General features: G+C 38.8%; 2 protein-coding genes across 2 annotated transcripts; one reads left to right on the top strand and one right to left on the bottom strand.

Annotated features, from left to right (window-relative positions):
- Positions 1 to 1,116: 1,116 nt before the first annotated feature.
- LOC110043885 (fibroblast growth factor receptor 2-like) lies at positions 1,117 to 17,723 on the top strand. The gene is made up of 16 exons (XM_020749387.2): positions 1,117 to 1,403; positions 4,073 to 4,191; positions 5,528 to 5,863; positions 6,573 to 6,848; positions 7,988 to 8,293; positions 9,599 to 9,889; positions 10,575 to 10,720; positions 11,391 to 11,715; positions 11,971 to 12,081; positions 12,470 to 12,657; positions 12,971 to 13,093; positions 13,413 to 13,480; positions 14,139 to 14,179; positions 14,986 to 15,085; positions 15,526 to 15,625; positions 16,303 to 17,723. The coding sequence occupies exons 2-16, from the start codon at positions 4,101 to 4,103 to the stop codon at positions 16,375 to 16,377; spliced, it is 2,577 nt and encodes an 858-aa protein (XP_020605046.2). The 5' UTR covers positions 1,117 to 1,403; positions 4,073 to 4,100; the 3' UTR covers positions 16,378 to 17,723.
- LOC110043876 (dynein regulatory complex subunit 10-like) lies at positions 17,721 to 24,234 on the bottom strand. The gene is made up of 5 exons (XM_089288871.1): positions 23,679 to 24,234; positions 22,383 to 22,600; positions 20,594 to 20,827; positions 19,060 to 19,131; positions 17,721 to 17,993 (listed from the first exon to the last, which is right to left on the bottom strand). The coding sequence occupies exons 1-5, from the start codon at positions 24,232 to 24,234 to the stop codon at positions 17,721 to 17,723; spliced, it is 1,353 nt and encodes a 450-aa protein (XP_089144997.1).
- Between the last annotated feature and the right edge of the window lie 75 nt (positions 24,235 to 24,309).

Consider the following 24,309-nt stretch of genomic DNA (forward strand, 5'->3'; position numbering starts at 1 on the left):
GTAAGCTGTGGCATTTCATTCCATTGGTAGTGTCCTAACCCAGTAGATATTAACGAAACTGAAGTATGTTCCAAACGGCTTCCTCCCACTTCCTAATAAGTTTCAGTTTCTTAGAATTAAACCACAATGCCCTAACAGGAACTAAGTAAGAAATTTATCTTACCCTTTTTTTCCCAGAAGCTGATGCAAGTCTTCTAGAAAGGAAATGAAAACAATGATATCCGGTTTGACTATTTTATCAGCGTTTCCAAGCATATTATTGGAGTTCAGTACTTGCTCAAAGATCTCCATGTCTTGGACAAATTACTGGTTTTCCATTGATGGCTTTCGATCCGGGTGAGGGAAATCCCATATAATAAGGGGGGGGGGGGGGTTGCTGGTACCAATTCTGAAAGAACACATTATCTCCTGTAAATTGTCTTTTTCGACTCAATACGTACCCTAAAAGGTACTGCAAGAGAGCTCCCGCAGTGGACTTTTTAGGCTGAGCACCCTAAAAGATACCAAAACCACTTTTTTTAAACCACTGAAAGGTACGACGAGTACCCCCGTACTCTTTCTATGGGAGTCTTCCCCCCGGGCAAGTATTTGTCCTGCTGGTGACACTAGGAAATATCAAAGAACTCTCAGAACAGCGTCAATTTCAAATCCACAAGTACGGTCCATCCGCCTGTCATGGAGACAACCTTATGTAAAGCTCCAATCGTGGACTGTATCAAAACGTTCTATTGTAATTCACATCAAGACAATCGATGTGGCTAATAATCTCAAATATCTGCTCGTTCTCCTGCTCGTCATCAGACACATCATTTTTCCGCCATTATTTGAAGACGTAAACAATTTGCCGGAAGTGTTGCAGAAACTGAATGCTTTGACCAAAATTGACTGAGAAGTTATAGTTGAGGCAAATACAACATCGAACTCTGTCCCGTCATTACTCAGTGCCTACAAAACAAATCTTCTAAAAACATTCGTGTTTTACTAAAAACCTATCTACGTTCATATTGATCCATGCTATTAATATTCCGCATTCTTTACTGCCTATGTAACAAAGAACTTAAAGGATTCCACGGCGAGCTAGAAAATTGCCAATCAGTTGAAATGTATATATTTTAAATTCATTTTGTTTTCTTTTCTTTCCTCTTTTATTGGAAATACCTTATTTTTAATAGCATTTACAACCGGAAACGCTTGCTCACGAGATCGAAGTCACACAATGCTATATTCACCAATGGGGGTAAATACAAGACGCGACTGACATACCTGAATATATACAGCTGATTATTCAATACCACCGAAGCAACAGCTTGTATCTGGCAAGGAGAAAAAGCCTTGAAAATACTTTACAAGTCAAATGTCTAAACAAAGAAGACAAGGTCTCCCTATGAGCAACGTATTTTCAAGTAAGTGCGCCAGTAGTGTCATTAACTGTGAAGGCCATTGGCGATTCATTGTCTCAACGTGCAGAACGGCTGAAGCGAATCAATCGACTTCCGTCCAAGGTTGTATTTATCAAGTGCTAGCATCGAGCTTGAATTCGCGCGGTTGTCTTAAATTCTCAGCTTCGATTGGTTTTAGTCGTCGTTGATAAACTAAACGACATTTCCCTCAGAAATCGGTCGTAATTGAACGACTGATCTAGTTAAGTATTATTATTCGTCTTTAGTAGAATAATTTCAATGATGTACCGGTTATCGCTTTATCGATACGAAGAGGAAATCAGATGTTACTCACAATAGTCTCCACGTGAAAACCACTGATTTATATTTCTCAGAAAGCCCAAAAAAGTCTATTTTGGCGATATTTTTCCCACACGTACACACAACAACAGAAAATGAAAGACAAATTTGGTCTCTCCAATAAAATGTCAATTTTTTCAAAGGCTTGTGACTCAATTGCACGAGCCGCAACGATCGAGACTAAGACTATTCATCAACTCCGCCAGAAGCGGAAGGTAAAGAGCTCTACTTATTAAATTCCGTTGGGGTAAATTCACTTTCCTGTTATATCTGCCATTTCTCCTCGAATAAACAGTAAATAAATATATATATTACAGCTCATAATGAAAGGTCAGAAGGCGATCATCATCGAAGAGAATCCTGGATATTATCAAAGGGAGAATGAAATGTTTGTTTTTGGTCTAGAATACTGGGAACCGCAACATTTCCTTCCAACGATAAGTGAACAATCATTGAAGCGTATTAACATCTTATTATTTTGTATTATATTTTAAAAACATTTCAGCAATCATTGAATTCTTCTAACGACCGAATAAAACGAACCATTGCTAGTACCATTTCAACGATTTGAAAATGCGCCAATAGCGTTTAGATTGATATTGTTCTTCGAAAGCTAATTCTGTCAATTTTTTTTTTTCCCACGTTTCAAAAATGAAAAACAAATTAGGACACGCTTAACCGGATTGTGGTGTTCCGCTCACATGTCACAATATTTAACGTTGTCATGGCGCTAACAGACAGGTGCTTTGGTTAAAAAATATGACATCGTTAATTAATTGTCTCACACACGCAGCTACTCATGATAATGAGAAAAATAAGTTTGTACTCGTTTACACAAACGCATATGATAAAAATATTACGTCCGGACGAAGTTGAACCTGTACGTCACAATGTTGGCACACATGACCAGGGTCAAGCCCTGGCTAATGATTTATTGTAAACTTCACGCAAGTTTTCGTTTATTTTAATTTATTGTGATTATTTTGATATTATTTCTTCAACGCTGAAGAAAAAAAATCCTTACTTGGATGGGGAAATATAAACCGAATGTTTAAATCGATGCAATTTTTTTTTGAAATTAATTTCTGAATTTTACTTGCGTTGCGTGGTAATAAAACAGACCGGTAATTTGAAATACAAACAACTGTTTGGGGCCAAGGATCCTATTCCTTCTCGAGTTATTTATGAGTTTTCGTGCGCAGGATGTAGTGCCTGTTATGTTGGTGAAACCAGCAGACACTTCGCCACCCGCATCCGCAAACATCTTTACTCAGACAAGCATTCCCATAAATTCAAACATATAAGGGGCTCTGATAGTTGTCGCTCCCTTTGTTCGGAAGATTCCGATATTCTTGACTCGGCTTCACTGCACTAGCTTCCAATTACATATAGCCTTTTTCAAATTTCCAATTAAAACATCTTAATTTATTCCTTTTATACTAATTAGTCTGTTTCATTTTAGGGAAATAATTTTAACACCTTTCTTTCTGTTTCGCACCTTAATCAATAATTATTCGTATCACACAATGTTAAAGTATTTATTGCTCATTTAGTATTCTAGTACACCGACGATGGATGCTATTTCATCCGAAACATGTTTTGATGTTTAATATAGAATATGAACTTCAAATGTAATTGTATTGAAATTTACACATTGTCAACAAACAGAATTATGTTCTTAAATATTCTTAAAATTTTGCAAGCTTCAGCCTCGATAATCTTATAAAATATATTCCTGTAGAATAAAAAGATTAAAAGTATTGTCAATCGACGTTTCGATGCATGAAGCATCATTCTCAAGACTGAGGTTGTTACTCATTTTACGAGTTGAGTTTGAAATGGTTGCATTCCAGTATGCGTGGATTATGTAAATGTACTAATAATCAGAGAATAGACTGCACGTTAGATTGGAAAGCATATGAAACTACAACACTGAGCCGAAAAACCAAATTCTGTATTCATAATAGAACTAAACCATCACTCAACGTGTAATCTGACTCGATCCGCGCAAAGCTATTCTCTGATGATTAGTACCTACATTTACATAATCTACACATACTGGAATGCTACCCATTTCAAACTCAACTCGTCAATAACCAGCTTGACATCAGCATTAACGACCTCAGTCTTGAGGATGATCCTTTGATGCATTGAAACGTCGATTGACAATACTTTCAATCTTTCTTGTCAAATGTTTTAACAAGCAACTCATTATTCGATCTAATAAAAAGAGTGCATGTTTATTCCTTCCCTTCATCAGTTCCTTCGACCTTCCTTCTTATCTAACCTCCTTAATGTCTGCCTATTTGGTTATTCATCTTATTTTTCTCCAGGATATTTGAAAGAAAGTCAGACTGTGTCATGCTGTTAGTTATTTGCCTAGTTCTTCTCCAGAGTCAAACAAGCAGGGTCTCGGGGTCGACTTGTGCGTCACCAGAATCTATAGATCAATGTAAGTCAACGTGTCACAGCTACTAGGTTTATTTTCACATAAACTGTGTTCAGTTTACGTTCTAAGGCAGTCAATGATGTAGCTTTGTACCATTCCGTGTAGCCATCAATGTAGGGCTTTTAATTTGCCTATAACCACTGTGTGCAAAAGTATGGACCCTATCGGTTCCATCTCGTTAGCTAAAATATTTCCTCGCTTTAACTATTTCCCTAGCTTAACAAAATTGCAATGTATTGGAAATGGACATCGGAATGGTTTTAGCGCATAATGACTCATTTACAATGTTGGAAACATTTCAACACCGATATGTACAATAAACAAATGTAAGCGAATCTTAGTACCATAGTATCCGCAAAGTCGTCCGTAACCATTAACTACCGTCAATCACACCTCATGGCGTCGTGCATCTACTGAGGACTTAACAGAATTGCCGCAAGAATTCGATTCAGCGCCCTTCTTCCAATATTAACCCCCTTTTTCTAATAAGAGCTCCTCTTTGAGTGCGTTTTTTTTTTTTAAATAAGTGTCCCTTAATTGCAATAAGCGCCCCTCAAACATTATGAACATTCATTATTGAACATTATGACTAAAAACCCCATTAACACCAACGAAACTAGTTTAATTAAATCAGGTTTAGATTTTTTTGCAGTCATTTTGCAGTCATTTTGCAATCATTTTGAGAAGAAAAATTTCGAACCACCTTGCTACCATATTTTAATTAAACAGGTTTTTACCAGGTCAAGTTGTGGGGTGTGCACGATAGGAGCAACTAATTGTTAACCTTTTCTAGTTAAACCACATTTAAACTTGTTTAACATGTTGGTGTGAACAGGGTACGGTATAAAAAAAGCCTTATAGACCTTTTTAGCTTGAGCGGTTTGTTGCCCCATTTTAGACCATGTAATGATAATCTTGAGAATTCTTGTGCTTTCAAATTCTTAGATAGTCGCGTGCAGATGAATGTATAATTTTTAGATGGATAACAGAACATTTCTGTAGAGAGTGCCACGTGGTATGTAATGGAAAAACAAACAACGCAAGATAAAAAGGTCTATTGTTACAGTTCTCGAGTGTGTGTTGTTTTTCATGTAAGTATTGTAGCAATTTCAGATGTTTATGAACAGGCGTATCATCCCTAATGCATGCCCCCTTTCAGATAAGCGACCTGCCTTCAGCTAGAAAGAGTAAATTACCACTCGGGGGCGCTAAATCGAATAATTGTGGTAACTTACCGCCTATAGGTCAATGTGAACGCAAGCACTTAATTGCTACTATTAGGGTCAGCAGAAATCTGACAAACAGCCTGATCATATAAGCCTTTTTTTATTTTTTACAGCTCCATTTTCTCCTACTCTAGAAATCAATACCTTGGAATTCCCGAATGAACATGTCCAACCAACTGACTACAACGTTACAATTGTTTGTACCAGTAATTTTTCCAAAGAGGACTTGGGGACGCATCAATATGGCCAGCCATTTTGGATACAGCAGTTTTTCAACGATGAATTAATAGGAGACTGTGGCGGTGGCGATGGTGATATTGATAGCGAAGATTCAAAAGTGTGTACGTATGTCATCCAAAACGCTACAGAGAGAGATTCCGGAAATTATAGATGCATATCACGTAATCAAATAGGTTGTACAGACGCTGAAGTTTACTTGGAATTTCGAGGTACACAAACAAATTTCTGTTTATTGTTAACGTAAATTAAGGCGTCAGTTAATTTTTCACTCTTATTTTATTTATCATATATTTTCTTCTAAATTCCTCTTTAATGTACTTGTCTGTGGATTCTTTTTTTGTTTTGTCTACATTAATGTTTAGAGTGTTTTTTCCTACCTTTCGGGTAACCTGCAGTGCAGTCGTACTTTGAGCGCGAGTGTGCATATTTTCGTACTAAGCAGCCATCTTGGATTTGGTAACAGGGTTGGGGCGAGGCAAAATTTGTCTAGGGAGTAGGCGTGAGGTGGAAAAAATGGGAGGGAGGGAGGGGAAGGAAAAATTCAAATGCCCCACCCGACAAAAACTCCCCGCCCTCCCCACCACCCCAACGCTCTACCGGTCAAGCATCCATTTACAATCCAAGATGGCGGCATCGAAGTCATGCTTTATGGAGCGTTTCATTCCAAAATAACCCCTGCACTGCAGGCTAGCTTTCGGATTTTAGATCAAAATGATAATAGGTCGGCAAGAGTGGATCCAAAATGTTGCTGGAGTGGGGCATTGTAGGTACAAGCGGCAGAAATGTCTGTGTCTTTAATATTGCCCCTGTTTAGGGTTTCATCTACAACCTAGCGGTGAAAGCAATTTGATCGATACTACGCTCATTTACATGACAACGGTCTGTTTCCACCTGTTACAATTTTATATTTAATCACAGAACCATCACCGCCACGTTTCAAAATGGACCTTCCACTTCAGTTAAACGCCTCTGTTGGACATAAGGCCTATGTGACTTGCAATGTCTCAGGTATTCCTCGACCAGTCATCACGTGGTTTAAGAATGGCTCTCACATGACACGTTCGTTGGTGAGGGAAATCAAGGGTTATTCAATGTTATTTTTTGACTTCGTCCAACGAAATGACCAGGGAACGTACTGGTGCGAGGCAAACAACACTGAAGGGTGGAACAGATCCTCTACTATGAATTTGGCAGGTATTTCAAAGTTGCAAGCCAATTTTTCTCAGCTGACTTATTTTTCTCTGTTGTTGTTTGTATATCTGATCATTGAGACAGCTGTTGTTGTTGTTGTTGTCGTTGTTTTTGTCATCGTTGTTGTCCTTGTTGTATTGTTGTTATTGTAGTTACCTGAAAAAGTAATCTTTAAATTGTTATCATTTAGAGTTATTGTTGTTGTTGTTTTTTGCAAATTTCGTGTCAACATAAATGTAACTGGACTGAATGCTCCAGATCATTCTGCAGGCTATGAGGGGCTAAAACATAGGTCTCCCTTCAGGCTGGTGACATTTATTGCGGTACCAAATTTAATGCCTCCCTGTGTCAACTGAGTGGTTTATCCATATCCAGTGGGGTAAAGATGGAGAAATTCGCTCTAATTTCGACGACATACAGTTTCAAACATAACGTAAAATGCCAAGTTCTGGAGGTACCTATAAGCAACTCTTTGCTGACCTCATTGTTTACAGTTTTCTTCATTAATATACGACTTTACGCATAGAAGGCATCACGCTAGACACGCATTGACTACAAACATTTCAAGAGTTTTTGAAACTTAGTAATTGGTGAAGTTTTGGGCTCTTTGGGTATAGTATTCGAGGAGAAATTGGCTTTCAACAACTGCAAAATATCTGGGTGGCAAAAGCGCTAATGATCTTATACATGTACATTCCTTGTAAAATTTTGGGTTTCTAAACAGGCGACGCACAAAAAGTACTCAATACATCGGGCTCAAATTCCTCGGGACAGTTAAACGTACTATGCCCTTTCAATATTCCGAAAACTCCATCAGAAACTGTACCGCTTATGCTAATGAGATAAATAGTGTAAACAAAGATTCTCCTATATAAAGCCCGTTTAAAAGATACTCTGCATGTCGCCTTATAAGAACTGGTGTAGAAACTAAACAGTTTCTCTAATGGTATTCAACGAGATACTGTAGCACTGAAAAAATATTTTAGATTATATTAAGGGAACAAGAAAAGTAAAGGAGAGCTTATATCCGTGGGGAGGGGGGGGGGGGGTGGCTGATGAATGGGGGCGTACTTACAGCCGGAATTTCACGGTATTTCCAACTGAGTTCAAATGTATCTCTCTTTCATATATCTAAATTTCAGTTTTTTGGAGACCTACCTTCTCAATCCACCCGAAGAGCGCTCGGGAATTCATTGATGATGGCATTGCCACGGTTACACTGTTTTGTGAAGCTAATGGTTCCCCACGTCCTGTAATTGGTTGGTTAAAAAACAACACGCCCGTCACCAGTGGCACCGTGTCTCAGAATGAAAGTATTTCCTCGCTCGTCATTGTTTTTAATGAAACTACAGAAAATCGGACAACATATCGCTGCATTGCAAGAAATTCACTGGGAAGCACCCTCTCCGAGGAAGCAACATTAACTGTTGCTAGAAGAGAAGCGAGAGGTAGGTTTCAACGCGTTAGGCAGTTCTTGATCTTCACACCAAACAACACAGGCACACACACATTTATTATAACAGTCAGGCGGAAATACCTTACGAACGTTACTGTGTTCACGTTGAAATACATATACGTAACACACCAAGGCCCCGTCCACATAACGCCGGAGGAATTTGAAAACGGAGGTTTATTTCTGCTGTTAGGCCTACCGTGCGCACTAATCCGTCACGAAAACGGAGCTTTTCTAAAACGCTCTTCAAACCGGAGGAATCTGAAAACGCTGGCTTTTCGCATTTGCGTCGAAGGAAAGCATTTTGAAAACGGAGCTTTTCAAAAACGATGGCGTTACGATAATTATGTAATTTCCCTGACCGAGGTTTCCTCAAACACAAATCCAAAATGACTGGCGATTGTTGCGTTTTCGAATTCCTCCGGCAATGTGTGGACGAGGCAACAATGTACAGAACAATACACCATTGCAGTAATCCGCCGTATTAAAAAAGATGGCGACCGGTACATTTACCCATAGTTTTTAGCGCACGAAAACCTTAACAACGTTCATAAAAACGTACAGAAGAGTTATGAAATCTTTAAACCTAGGCTACACAATGTTCTTAGTACAGGGACAATTATTGTAAAAATTTGGCTTTCCTTGTGCCCGATAGGCTGTGTTAGGTTCGCAAGGTATTGTGTTAAAATGTACAGCCGCCATCTTTTTTTCCTACGGTGGATTATTGCCGAGGCAAGGTGCTAAACAAAAGGAACCCTAATTAGCAAGCAGTCATCTTCTCTAGTCACTGTGGACTTTAAAGCGGCGCTCAGCCGCGCCCCGGCCTTAATTTCTGCGGGTTTTTCAGACCAGTCTCAAATTACTAATCTATCAACAAACGACGTAATATTTCAGGCAAAGCTTTTGTGAAAAATTGACATACTGACTGCCCAAAGCGCAATAAATTACGGAAAATAAAAAGTTAAGTGCAACTTAGTAAAAAAACATGAGAAGATGTCGACAGTCACTTACCCACACAAATATCCATTGCTTCTACAATACAGAGTAGTTTAACGTCAATGTGACAAAACAATATCGATTAACGTAATATCCATCTCCTTTGTCATAAATCCCGAGTACACTCGTACCTTAGTCCAAATGAAAAATCAGTCAGCCAGTTTCAAAGTGAAGCGATTCTTGATAGAAGTGTTCCAATAAATATCTTATGCAAAGAACTCACTAAAACATTTTTCCACGCTGTTTAATGTGGCTTCTTGTTGCATTTTGCGTTACAATTAACTGAATTCAACTTGCTCTTCAGGGTTCATGGGTCTAGCTTTTTACATTCATCCTAAAAGTATAACAGCGTCACTTGGTGAGACCGTGGTGTTTAGCTGCGCTGCTCGGGGTTACTTCCACCTTAATATAACGTGGTTAAAAGACGACATGCCGCTCACAAACACCAGTGCGAGGATGATTCACGAAAACACGCAAGAAAGTTCTGAGCTTCAGATAATCTCTGTAAGTGAAATGGACATCGGAAAGTACTCTTGCCTGGCAACTACTGGAAGCCTCCAGGCTCCATCCGGGAAAGCAGAGCTTACGTTGAAAGGTAAATAAATTGTAAAATAAGGTTGAAATTACCAACGGCAGTACAGCCTAATTCCCTCTATGAGCTGCATCTGCGGGTAGTTGCTCATAGGCGTACGGGTACCCTCGGGCTTGGCAGAGCGGTGACCTTCTTGCCCGAAAAAAATACGCAATGCCCAAATGCTGGAGTGTTGAAATCGAGGTGCAAACGCACTCAAATTGCATGAAAAACAAAACCGTTCACAATTCCCACATCTAATGAATTTGCCATAAGTCCAAAAATAGTTCTATTCAAAGCCTGCATACTCTATGACCTCTACCAACACTCTCAATCTACTTAAATCTAAAAGTTATTAAAAGAAAAAGTTCTAATAAAAGTAACTAACCAGAAACTTTTACGAGTTTTGGAAATCACGCCAACAACTAACCCTAACCCTAAGTTTTTTTTTTTTTTTTTTTTTTTCACGTGTGCTTGCCCGAATCATGAGGGTTTTGCCCGAAAAATCACATAATTTCCGTAGCTGGGGGGGCTGCAGCCCTCCTCGCCCACCCCCCAACCCCAGCTCGTACGCCTATGTACTTGCTTTCATCATCTTGAACTGGGTATTCGTTGCCCCTTGCAGGCACGTTTCATAGAGGGAATTAGCCATTGTACTGTAAAGAAAGTAATGCATTAACATAAATGCCAATGAAATTTCCTTCTGCAGATGGCACGCCCACCTCAGCTAATCTGTCTGAAATTACCTGGTCCTCTGTTGGCGTCGGCTTGCTTCTTATTCTCATTGCGGCCCTGGTTATTTTTAAGTGGCATAGAGGAAAGAAAAGGAAAAGCAACTACCAGGTTCATAACGAAGTAAGCAGAGATTTCACTGAGCTGTTTTGTTTTTTCCTTTGGTTTGCTTTTGTTTTTTATTTGTTTCTTTGTTTGTTTCTTTGTTTTTTCCTTCCTTTCTTCCTCTCTTCCTCTATTTCTGTTATTCTCTCTGTCAGGTATGTTAGTTTTTTTTGTTGTCCAGTTAAAGTTGGAATCATTTTAAGGGTATGAATTTTTAAAGAGAGGTGATGATTACGATGTGATTACGATGTGATTAAGATCTACAAAAAAAATATATTTATCCTTCTCGACTATCACGCAACTTGAAAGAAGCAATTCTTACATCCCATCATTTTAAATGGGGCACGAGATAACAAAGCTGAGCAGTTCTACTGATGGAAAATTTTCGCTAGAAGGGCATGCGCATCTAACTCCAGATACCCACTGCGTTGGCCTAAAAGCTGTTAGATGGCAATATGCCATTTTCGATTTGCTTTTTGCCTCCGTGTCAAAAATGTGTTGCGCTTACAGATTCAGTTTTACTCAAAACAAAATCGTTTTCATTAGAAAGGTCTTGCACCGGAATTCGTTTTGAAACGCAGACAAAAGGCAACTCGGAAATGGCCTACTTTGCGCAAAGGCTTTTGCCGCCATGATACTGCATTACAACTGCCAGATATGTAACTTGTGTATTAATTTTTGAACGCAGATCATCAGTAACCAGCAAGAATTTATCCGGCTAGAAATAAAAGATCTAGTGAGCAACGAAACAATCAATCAGCTAAGAAACAGCCGATCAACTGTACGTCAAAGCACTATAGACGGAGCACATTCCACCATAGAAGAAAACCAGGTCGTCGATCATGAAATGTATTTACACACCATGGCACGTGACAGAAATTGGGAAGTTCCTCGGGAGAGGTTGGTTATAACAGAAGAGACGCTTGGCGGAGGAGAATTTGGAATTGTAAATAAAGGAATATACTTAAGAAAAGATGGAAGTGAACTCCCTGTCGCGGTGAAAGGACTTAAAGGTTAGTTTCGTCCATTACTTAATTTGAGTATGAGAACGGAGGAATCATGCAGATTTTATGGTCACGATATGTCGCCAGCACAATGCAATGCCGGCAATGCTTTCCCTTCAAATTTGTACCATAATTATGAAACAGAAGGCCACCTTTTTTATTGGTACCGTGGGTCCTGTCCAAGTACAGTAGTTTTTACGGCAATTTTAAGTTAACGTTAATTGTCTTTTCGTCTCGTCTTTACCAACAACTTGGTTTGAACAGATGCGGCAGACCAACAGCAGCGACTTGCACTAATCAGAGAGCTAGAGACACTCATTCACGTCGGCCGCCATCCAAACATCGTGAGCTTGGTGGGAGCTTGCACATTCGAAGGTATTGTACTGCGATCTCTCAAATATGCAGTTAGGCGGCATAAATGTACATCACCAGTTAAACTAGGACATAAGCTTTGCTTATTCAATGGTAGGGGATTTATTAAGAACACAAACCACATCTCAGATATTCGCGCTAAAAGACTCTTGTGCGATTCTTTTCTTGATCGCGATACTCCTCGAAGTCGAAGTCGAAGTCGAAGTCGAGGTCTGTCGAAGTTTACTAAACGACTTTTCTTTATTCCCCAAGCCAGAGTTTTGAGCCTTGTCCATACATTTGTTGACACAAATTCTCCTAAAAAAATATCCGGCTTACCCAATACCACGAGTTTGCGGGACATTTCAGGTTTTAATGATCCTTACAAAGGTATCATTTTCATCACCTTTAGAACCCTTGTGCGTCATCATTGAGTTTGTTTCTGGTGGAAGTCTTGATAAATTACTTCGAAGTAGTCGTGTTCAGAATGACAATCACGATACATCTTACACCAATATATGGTCAAGACTGACAGAGAGGGAACTGTTAAAGATGGCGTCAGACGTTGCGAATGGTATGAGGCACTTGGAAAGTAAACAGGTAACTTTATTATTATTGGTTTTTTTTTTGGTTGTTTGTTTGCTTGTTTGGTTGTTGTTGTTGTTGTTGTTGTTTCTTCTTCATTTTCTGGTACACAAAAGGTTAAGCTACATGAGGTTTTAACTTTGTGGGATTTCTGAGAACAAACATTAATTCTCCCATGATGGTGACTGAACATTCGTCAAATAGCTTGCATCACACAAACGCAAATTGAATGCTTTCAATACATTCGCGTTTTGGTGTTTAAAGTAATGGACAATGAATTGAATTGTCAATCGAAGTAGTGACGAATTTCCTGTCTTTTTACACAAAGTGTATTCATAGAGACCTGGCTTGTAGAAATGTTTTGGTGGGAAGTGGCCTGGTTGCCAAGGTGGCTGATTTTGGAATGGCGCGTGATATATCTTCTGATGGAAAGTACCTCAAAACAAGCGAGGTACGTTTTTTCTTCTCTTTCCTAGACTACAGGAGACATCATTTAATAGCATGAGTAGCGCATTCATTGCGCCCTTCTACACAAGCAGGAGCGGAGTTTTTTGTTGTTGTTGTTGTTGTTATTTCAGTTTAAGCTCTCCAACATGAAATAAGGTTTTGCTCTTTCTATTACTTTTATCTTTATTTGGCGGCTAAAGTATGAAACGTTAGCTCTAAACGGTTGTTTAATGCTCATTATAGCTAATGCGTTATATGGTGAAACTTCCATATGACAAGAGATCCATTTGCTAAAATAATATATATTCTACCTGGTCAGTAAGGGACGAATTCCATGGCTCTGGATGTCAATGGAGGCCTTGAGAGGAACTTGCACAATCAAAGGAGATGTGTAAGTAGTAAACATCAACCATAAGTGGTATTTTTTTAGATGCAATTGATATTCGTATGCAGGAAGAATTTTAAAATTTAAAGTATTTTATAGTTCAAAATAACTACAGATTTAAAACATCTAAGATGAGTTTAGATCCATACTTGCCATTAGTGGTATTTTTTCATCCTTTACCTAACACCCCAAAGCTTTGACTAATTATACGACCTAGCAAGGTTCGCTGGCAAGCTAGCTATTATAAGGTAGGGTGTGCCTGTTACCATTTCGGTTCACAAACTATGATAAAGTTATCCTGTCTCACCAAAGTTATAATAATATTATTCCATGCAATTTCAACAAGCTCTGTCAACTTTCTCTTTATTCATTTCTTGTAGCAAATGAACTTTTAGTAACTGTTTCCTCCTTGTCCATGTAGTTAAGCATTGAATTTGATTTCCTTTATCGCGTGGACTTAGTTCCTCGACAATACGATGGAAAGGAATTTTCTGTTGATTGCCGTTCGGGAGTGAGAAAAAGTAGAAAAGCTTCTGCATTACTCCTGCATTATTTTCTACCTTTTTCTGATTTAAAGTGTGAAGGTGAACAATTTGAAAGTGTTCTGTACTTTTATGTTAAGTATATAAAATATAAAACGATTCATGCATACTTGTCTTGGCAGGTGGTCATTTGGAGTTGTTCTTTGGGAGATAGTCACTCTTGGTAAGTAAACAGATACATATTTTCAATCATTTAACCATCCGAAGTATTAACGGTGCAAGGACGAACAAACATGTACTGATTTTTGGTTCAGATGCACCACTTAGAAACATGTTGTCCATAAGCCTCGTTATATGTCTACCAAAGTAGGAGCTAGAAGAATCGATGTCTATTCTAATCTTAGAGTTTCGCAAAAGTCGGATGGCTGACTCTTATCCCCGCTCCTGTGACAGAAGCGACTATTTAAGAGTATTCTACACCCTCTGAATGTGATGCTAGTGTGTTCCAGACTTACACTCCTACGCATTGTTGGTTCGATAGTTTTATGTTTCTGATTGGACAGGCACAAAGTAAAAAAGGTTTACTATCTAGGGTCACGGGAGCATACAAGGAACCAACGGGGCTAGAGCTGGCCCAGTTTCCCTAATATGACTCGCAATATTGTCTTAGTACGGACATCTTCTGGCTCTGATCTGTGTAACTTCTTCGGCCAATTGTACTACATAATTTTGCTAAATAGTTGTTTCATAATAAAAATTCCTTTGATGAAAGTGAAGAATGATCATCGCAGTTAATTTTCCAATTTAAGCAATTGGAAAGAAGAAGCCTGAAAAAAATCAGGGCTTCAACGGGATTTGAACCCGTGACCTCCGCGATACCGGTGCGATGCTCTACCAACTGAGCTATGAAGCTACACATTGGGAGCAAAGTCAATTAATCGAGTTCATATCTTCCCGTCAGGGAAGTTCACATATATGAATTATTTCATATAAACTTCACAACAATTCCTTTGACATAATTATCAATAGGTAAACTGCCATACAAGGATGTGAATAGCGTGATTGAACTTCATGAATGGCTGCTGGATGGTGTTAGATTGCAGAAACCACCTCATTGTTCTGATGAGCTGTAAGTATAATTGATGAATGTTTTAAAACTGTTGTGACCGGAAGCACCCTGAGCATCAGACTGAGAAAATAAGATAGGTTTGCCAGGACGTTCAGAAATAAGTGCGTTGAAAAACTAAAATATTTACCTTAACCGGTCCAAGTCTATCAGTTTCGAACAGATCGAGTATTTGTAACAGGCGAATCCGTCGTTTAGACGCTAGGTAACTCTATTTAAAGCATTAGTATAACCGCTGAGAAATAACACACATCACACTGTTCAAAAATCAACCGACGACAACGTTTTGAAACGTTTCCTTGCAGAAACTCTGCTCGGCCAGTTCGTGTCTAGTCCCCTACAGTTTATCTGTTACACACTATTAGAGACTCACAGTTATCTCCACCCAAATATGAATTAGAACCAAGCAATCTATAACGCCATTTCTTTCCTTGTTTGTCTAGTTATAACATCATGTTACGATGTTGGGAGAGGTCTCCTGATGATCGACCATCCTTTGATGAACTTTATGTACATCTTCAGGGCATCCTACACGAGGAAACGGTGAGAACGTTTGACTCCTCTAAATGCTATTTTGATAGTTTCGGACACATCCTGTCCAACATCATTGCAAACGCGTTGGCACAGAATGATACAACTTGTTACCCTTGCCATAAGGCACTGTTGACTCTACACACTGTTTACTAGCTTTTCTAACACGAGAGAAAAACTAGCGTTATTTACTGTTGTATATGATTTGTTTCATGAATTCTGGTGGGGCTCGCAATTCACTGTTTTTTTCTTCGCTTTTCTTTTCGGTAAGGATTACTACGCATATGGCATGCATGAAGATTCCACATTCGTGAAGCTAATGTAAAAAAGAAAGGTTCGAATGTTGGTTAATTGATCGACCTAAGAGTGTTTACCCTGTGAGCTAGGCTAAGTTGTGAGACTGAACTAGGTTAAGCTAGACTATATATATTAGGCTAAACGAGGCTAAGCTGAGCTGGTAGACTATTGAGAGTTCAAAGGGTAACAATTCGGAAAACATATTGGTTAGATCGTACTTTAATTCATAAATTATGAGAATGTTAGGTAAAAACCTAAGGTATTTCTTATTTTTAACTTGATGTGGAAAAGTTTTCAATTGAGTGTCGTCAAGATAAAATCAACGAAATTATGATGGCAATCCAAACAGGAATATACACCGTGCTAACTCTGATTTTTTTTCTGTTTTTTAGAGAATGTACATCAATGTGAGGAACATCGAGGAACAAAAGATGGAGGGTTATCGCAAGACAGACATTTCGTTATAAATGACACACTTACTACTTGCTGGGGATATTGCCAATGACATAACACTCCGCAAAAGATTGGCTGGGAATTCCAAACTCTTCACTTCAACTCCAAAAAGGAGAACCGTTTGTTCGATCCCTATTGAAAGTCATTCCATCTTCATCATGTTGCAATGAAAAGATAATTGACATCTCTAAAAGTATTTGCTCAATAATAATCAAATTATATATGGTGTGAAGCGTGTAAACTTATTTACTCTAGTGATAACCAATCAAGTGGCAATCATGACGTCATAGAGTACAAAATGACATCAAACTCCAGGATGTTCGCAGTCTTAAATCCGTCATCCTGGATTTCAATTTCTTTCTTTTTTTCAAACAAGTCAAACAAGCTTCAAAATTGATTTGAAACTTAGAAAAATATAGGAATACATGAAATTTAAAAAAAGATTAGGAAATACAAACTAAACCGTAAAAAGCAACAAATTTGGGTAAAACACCCTTTGAAAACACGCCGGGTTGTTATAAAAAACGTCGAGTCACGAGTCGAAATTAAACAATTGATACACCCAAATGTTTCTGATAATTCTCAGGAAAAGTCACAAAGTTTTACCACTTAAGTTTAAAGGCAGTTTTTGTAAAAAGAGAAAAAGGATTGATGTCACAAAGTGCAGGGAAATGGTGTGAATTTCCTATCATTTTACGCTAATCCCCATAATGGCCGCTTGCTTGTTTGTTGTTGATTTTTCTGTCAAAGTTTTTTTTTTTTTTGTCGTTTGTTTGTCAAACGAACAATAAATAAATATATTATTAGATGTTTTGGTGTGTAGTATCGCTGTATATTTTTACGAGTTGTGCCGTATTTTGACGAGCCCGTAAGGGGAGTCAAAATAAAAACAACGAGTTAAACTATACAGCGATACTACACACCAAAACATCTAATAAGAGATTTATTATCCAACTGCTGTAGTCAATAAATTTATCAGTGAAAGAGGGAGAGTGTGACAGTTTTGTGTGCGCGCGCCGACCTGCCCGGCAAACAGGTTTTCTACTGTGCAAATTACTGTACAATATCGCTGTATATGTGTACTGTTATTTGGACGGTATTCGCTGCAGTTGGATGATAATGACGTATAATTATATGAGGCACGAACAAAATGGATCTGTGTCAGTCAAGAAAAGGCTTATCACCGAGCATTTTTAGTTTGCTGCCAACATGAACAGAAGAACATTTTCAACTTGAACGTTTTATTCCTTCTTAAGCTTGTCTGCTAATGACAACACAGCATAACACCGCCTTTGTAAAGTATGGATGTAAATAAATTAAAAACTAAACAAGAAATTACAACTTCCGTGATTTCAAGTCACTTTTTGCCTTTGCCCTTTTTGGCAGCTTTCTTCGATTTACCTCTCAAAAGTATTCTGAACTGGTACCCTCTCCAAGCTGCTTGTATGGCAGCAGCAGCTTTGTTTTGTTTCCTCTCCTCTTCCTGCTTTCTAGCATTTTCCTCTTCCGCAAGTCGCCGTTCCTCCATGATGGCGTCATATTGTTTCTCTAAGACTTCAAAGTGGGCTTGAAGTTTGGCGAGCTCTTTCTTGTCCGCTTCGTACATTCGCGTGTAAAGATCATACTCGTCCTGAACAAATAAGCAAAAATAATATTTAAAATAGCAAGACCTCTTAGCTATAGAATGCAGTTGAACTATTTAAGCGTTAATGGCTAACGTACTGAGAAGACATTTTGGTAATATGTCATCTCTTCTGAACATCGATGAATTAAGAGGTTACTATGAACTCAAGCTCTGTACGCTCCAATAGTTGGCGAGGCGAACTGAGCTTCCCCGACCCTTGGAAATCAAACGGGATCACACCGCTCTGTCCGAATTCGTAATGGTATGCTTATAGAATCGACAAATGTCATCTTTACAGGTTATATATTACTCAACTGTACAAGCCTAAAAGTAGATTGCATAGACACCGCTATGAGACAGCGCCTCGCCAAGCCTTCCCATCCCATCCCCCCGCCTCCCGCGCCCAACCCCAAGCTTCGGTTAGGTGGCCCAGCATCACCTCAGTTTTTATAAAGTAATCAAAAAACAGTCAACAAGGAGCTTTTTTCAGTACAAATAGAGTTTCGTTTCCAGAATGATTAGGTGTTGGAAGAACTGGAGAAACCTGGAAAGAACATGCTGCACGGACCAGGGGTGGGCTGGGTATCAACTATTACATTTATACTTAAATTGAAACACTTACTCCTTTTTGCAGGTTTGTTTTACAATATCATCATAACAATAAACAAGCATTTCAAGCGTTATTCACTATTTCACCATGCTGCATTTTGTTGCGACGCACTTGATTTTGGCGGATATTTTGCCACCTTGTTTACATCACAACATAACACGGAGAGGAATGTCTGCATTTTTCAACACTACATTCTTTGAGTCCAGCTTGCAACCACTTCAGTCGACAAAACTTCTAATTTGTGTTATATTTCGATTCCCTTTTGTCGGTGTAGGCGACAATCATTTTAGCTATTAACACAAAAAGAAAAACATGTCTTCGCCAGTGTGTTGGCCTGGCTACAACATGCTTATATCGCCAATTTCGAACTTTACTCCGATTGGACGCTATCGGCACAATGTAAATAATTCCCCCCTGAGGCCGACACCATTCCGTTGGTTGCTTGTGTGATGGTTTTCTCACCTGCCTGCCATCTAAGTCCGCGTCATATTTCTGAACCCAGTTGTAAACCTCAGTGGCCATCTTATATCTCCGCTGGTGGACAAAGGGAGAATACGTGTCTTCATTTAAAGTGTTTATGTCACTATTTTTTTTCCGCTGATTCTGGTCGTTAATAATGTTAGAAAAACGGTTGTAAAGTTTTTAATTCGTGAGAATACTTTGAAACCCCTTTTTTTCGTTCAAAATACGCGCTACGTTCATGTTGAAATTGTCCCAGAGATCGCGCGGCCAAAATGTCATATGATTTACGTCTGTGACGTCAATGTGTTTGATAAACAAACCAATATGGCTGAAAGCGAAGGGAAACGTTTGAAACATGAGACGGGTCGAAAATTAGCGTTACTAGCAAGCAAATCACTGCCCCTTTGAAGCCGTGTGCAAGAGAAATGACAAGGCGGCTTCCCGCGACAGCAATGTTATCAAACACTGTGACGTCACAAACACAATTCTCGTCCCCAGTTTCCCGGGACACTTTATAGGGAAATTGGCTGTATTTCGGCCGCAAAAAAATCATCCATATTGATACTTTTGGACGAGAACGCTTGCTGCACCACCCTTTCCAAACGGTGATGCAGTAAGTGCTCTCACCCAAACGCACTCCAATCCCTTCTCGACTTCAGTAACTCTTGTCGCGTAACCCTTCCTACTTTTGACACTGCGTGCAGCGTTAAGCCCAGAACTTTACTTTGGTTTCAACTAAAGGTTGACTGATCAAATACAAACTGAATACAAAATTACAGAGTGATGAAGAAATGTTTCCACCTTAACATGGCTTTGGCATTGAAATTTAGGCATACGCTAATATATATATATTTTTTTAATTCATGACACCAAGCCTTTAAGGTGGCTGTCAACAGTGTCCAGTTCTTAAACATTGATGAATTATCGATATTATATTTCTTTCTCAGTTGATCTTATAATAATTTTTGTGAAATTAAAAGTTGCTAAAGCGACAATTTTTAAAGCTTTTACCGCCTTTCAAGAACATGCGGACTCTAAAATTCAAAGCTCAACCGACAAATGCGTCTTTCGTTGCCGTCAATCAAATGTTCGGCGGCTCCTCCTAGCTTCCGATCATGTTTTCTGAACTGTGCTCAAAGATTCGATTTGATTACTGAGCGCTCGGTAGTAGTCGGAAGCGGGGAGGAGCCGCCGAACATTTGATTGACGGCTGCGAAAAACGCATTTGTCGGTTGAGCTTTGAATTTTAGAGTCCGCATGTTATTGAAAGGCGCAGTAAAAACACGCCTATATTTAAGTAGTAGCCCTGAGACGAGTTCTGTGACCTCTGTTTTCTTATTATCATATTGTTGTCAGCATGTCAAGATGCAACTTTTTACGAAGTGTAGGAATTTGCTTAATTTGCGATAAATGCCAAACTGTTTAGTATTGCACCTCATAACTAACGATATAAAAATATAAGCATTAGGAGCAGATAATCTCAATTCTCGCTAAAGGTTAATCTGGAACCAAAAACAACACCATTAGACCTAACCTTTCTAAGCTGAGTCTCATTTTCTCTATTCTGTTTTCGGTCGTCGATGATCTTCTTTTTACACTGGAAAATATCGTCATAATATCTGGTGACTTTAGCCTTGGATGCTTTGCTTTCGTTCGAGGTTTGTCTGTAGGCTTCAGTCAACGTTCGCCGCTGTTGTTCATGGTTGATTTTCTGTATCAGCTGCAGTTCGTTCTTGAGTCGATTTATCATTGCATCTCGTTCGGCGATCTAGAGCAGAACATCAAGTAAGTGTTGATTAATCCAATTAAAACATACATGTTGGTGAGTTCCGTATTGGTGAAATATTGGTCAATATTCCATTTGGAAGCTTAGGAAAGGAACCTCAGGCAAGATCCGTAAACCTGAGAAAAAAGAAAGACCCAGCCATACCAGTATTCCCAACGAGCTAGCTCTAGTGAACAAACGGCTCCAAATAAGCGTTAACGCTCAAAACATCAGCCTCACAAATTGGCAACGGTGGTTAATTTATTTAATTTCAAGTTGATAAATGGCTAGGTGTTTTGCTTTTCCCCAGACGCAGTCAATAACTTTTGTAGCTTTTTTTTTTTATAATGGCAGCTTCAAAACTCTGCTGAACAATTAATGAATCCACTCTTAACACTGTGGTTAACGTCCACACTAAAGTTAAGCATACATTTGCGTTCTACGCTCGTTTCTACTGATCTGTGAAAGTGTGGTTTAAACTGTCTCCCAGACAAGAAGGAAAAGGATTTGTATTTTATCACAAGAAATTAGTACAATGTTTTGAAAAAGCAATGCACCAATACCCCATCTTATTGTTGCACGTTGCAAAGTTCGGACCGCTCCGGTGACCAATCAGAATTGTCTTTTTCACCGTGAACAATTCACCGCGTGATAAAAATCATAACCCCCAACTTTTAGGATTATCCTTGTTTATGGAGAATTAATAGGGGAACAATCAGCCTCATCAGAAGCATATCATGCTTCTGGCCGCATAATGTAATTTGTGATAATCGGTATTGACATAAATTAATATTTTGCCGACACGGAACAGAGAACTGGGTGGGAGAGTAGTACGCGAAGGCTCATGGGTAATACGTTTGTAAAAAGAGACGGTTGAGAAACTTGTGACATTCTACGTTCAGCCTTGCCACTAGCACGTTCCCATAAGGTTTATTTTTATTGCGTAATTAGCGTCATATCATTTGTTTTTTCATTCTGTTGTTTATAGGTCAACCTTAAAACCCCAAAGGTGGCGCCACTGCATTTGGTCGGGGGTAAACGGTCCCTATTTTTCCTAACAAGAGGTTTTTGGGGTTTACGTGTGTGGCTTTGGCGCATGTAAGACGTTACTTGATGTATCTCTTATCCACTTTGTTGTAAGCTTATTGTCGCAAATAAAACATATCTTGGGCCTGGCTGACCAACGCGCCCATGCCTCAACCTTTGAGTGTGTTCGGTGTGTGGTGAAGGCAAAATTTATGGAGTACATGATTTTGTCATGTGTTTACTCTTTCCTCTCTGATATTTAGTATTCTTTTTATCCTAAAATAAATGTATTTAATTAAAGGGCGTATAAATAGTTTACAATATTTTGCCCTTTCCACTAGTTCACTGCCCTTATCTGTTAACAATATTGTATACATGCCGCGTCAAGTGGAGAAATAAAAAATACAAAAACATAATTTTATGAGACTTACGGTGCGGTTTCTCTACAGCCAGTGGTAACGGGCGGCATTGGAAAAGAACAAGGATCAAGAAGTAGGGAGAACTCGTTTGCTAATTGGTGCTAAATCTTTACCTCAGACTCTTTCGCCTTTACGGCTGCATTGTATTTTATTTCAAGTTTCTCTCTCGTAGCATTTGTCTTCATCTCTCTGTTGATTACATCCGTCAAATACAATTTCTTTTCCTGCTCTTCAAAAGGTGTCATCAGCAGCTTTTCCTTCATGATATTTTCAAGTGACGTCAGGGTCTCCATTAATAGCGTGTGGCTCTGGCTGCACAACATTTTACTACCTGTGAACAATGCTTAACGATCAATTCAACGGTGATCTCAATAGTGATAGAAATAGGTCCGCAATGTGTTCATGTGAACAGCCTAACCGCTCACCCTAGTTGTAAATTTTATAGGACGGGTTCTGATCTGTTCACGGACCTTCTATTTAATACTAAATTAGATTATGAGCTTAAGATTTCTATGAGATGAAAGCTGATGAACCCGAAGGACGAACTAACAGTAGCTGAAACAGGAATAGTATAAATTGATAACTTCCGTAAGGTGTGAGAGTTTTAGCATATTGATTGATTGACTGACTGACTGACTGACTGACTGATTGATTGATTGATTGATTGATTGATTGATTGATTGATTGATTGATTGATTGATACCTACACTCCAGTAACAAAAATATCTCATCTCATCAGCTACCACAAAAAATGGCAAGTGTTCCCCCAACTAACCGATTGCCTACATTTTAATGGATTGCTTTGCAGCGGAAATAACTCCGTATAATGCAATGAATCAGTTAATCTTTGAAAGTTTTCCTGATTTTGCTGACTTTCACAAATAGTGTGCTAAACCCTGAAGAAAAATTCATATTTCTTGTTTTTAAGTTTTGTTTGGGATATATTTATCAAGGCGTATTAATCTTTTTAGTTATAAGCTGAGGCAATAAGTCTCAAAAACTCAAATTAACAAATACATTTACAATACAGCAGCATCTCATTTACCATACCGTAACTACTAATAAAATTTAGGATAAACGTAAATAATTGGAAGCCCACATGAGCACACTTTGAGATTCCCTGTTTCTCTAAATACCTCATATTTTCACTTTCTACTTTCCATCACTGACCAATACGCTAAGTTAACTTCTGAGTTGAGAGTGAAGGGTTATTTTTGAGAACCATTACAGGCGATTTATTAGTACTTATTCTTGGTGTCTTTCATTTTTTTTGTTTGTTTGTTTGTTTTTTTTGTTTCATGACAATTCAGTTTTATCCTAATTACAAGCATAAACTTGTAAGCACACATGTACGCAATGCGGACTTATTTTTTATTATTATTCTCTTCTTCTCATCCTTACTTGCTCACCTGTGATAGTTTCAATTGCTTTTGGATTTTTCCGGAAAAAACGTAACATCTCCTTTAATGAGCATTTGATTCCTTTCCTTAAGAATTCTTCTTCTTGTTTGAGAACATTTTTCGATTGAAGCATTCCTGGAGAGGAAATCTTTATTATGGGAAGTTCAATAAGTCCCTCATTGTCGGTTGGATTCATTTTCTCTGGCCCTGTCCCCTGTGCTTTATCCCGCTCCGAAATTCTGTGCAACTCGGCGAGGACGTCCTTGTACGCGTTTTGCAACCGCAAATGGCTTCTCAAATGCGCTGAGAGTTCCTGCCCAAAAATTACAGAGAAACGTGGCAGGGATTCCAAGATACAAGGCAACGTCGTGGTGATTTCCATCCGTTTAACGGTGTCTTGAAACACGGTCAAAATTCGCTCAGCTTCGAGCGATTGAAGAGTTTTCCGTTTCGGCTCCAGTATCTTACACGGATCCATTACACTCTTGCGGCCAGGGAGTGGATGAGGAGAGTGTTTACCTTTCAACCATGCATCTGAATGCCTCGGGCTGTCTATAGGAGCCATTTTGTTTGTTTGTATTTCTTTTTTCAGTTTCTTGCAAATTTAAAATGACAAAACAACGAGACGTTTATGACGAAT

The sequence above is a fragment of the Orbicella faveolata genome, unplaced genomic scaffold (genome assembly GCF_042242905.1).
Source record: "Orbicella faveolata isolate gen_17 unplaced genomic scaffold, um_ofav_v1 contig_2, whole genome shotgun sequence".
Taxonomy (NCBI): Eukaryota; Metazoa; Cnidaria; class Anthozoa; order Scleractinia; family Merulinidae; genus Orbicella; species Orbicella faveolata.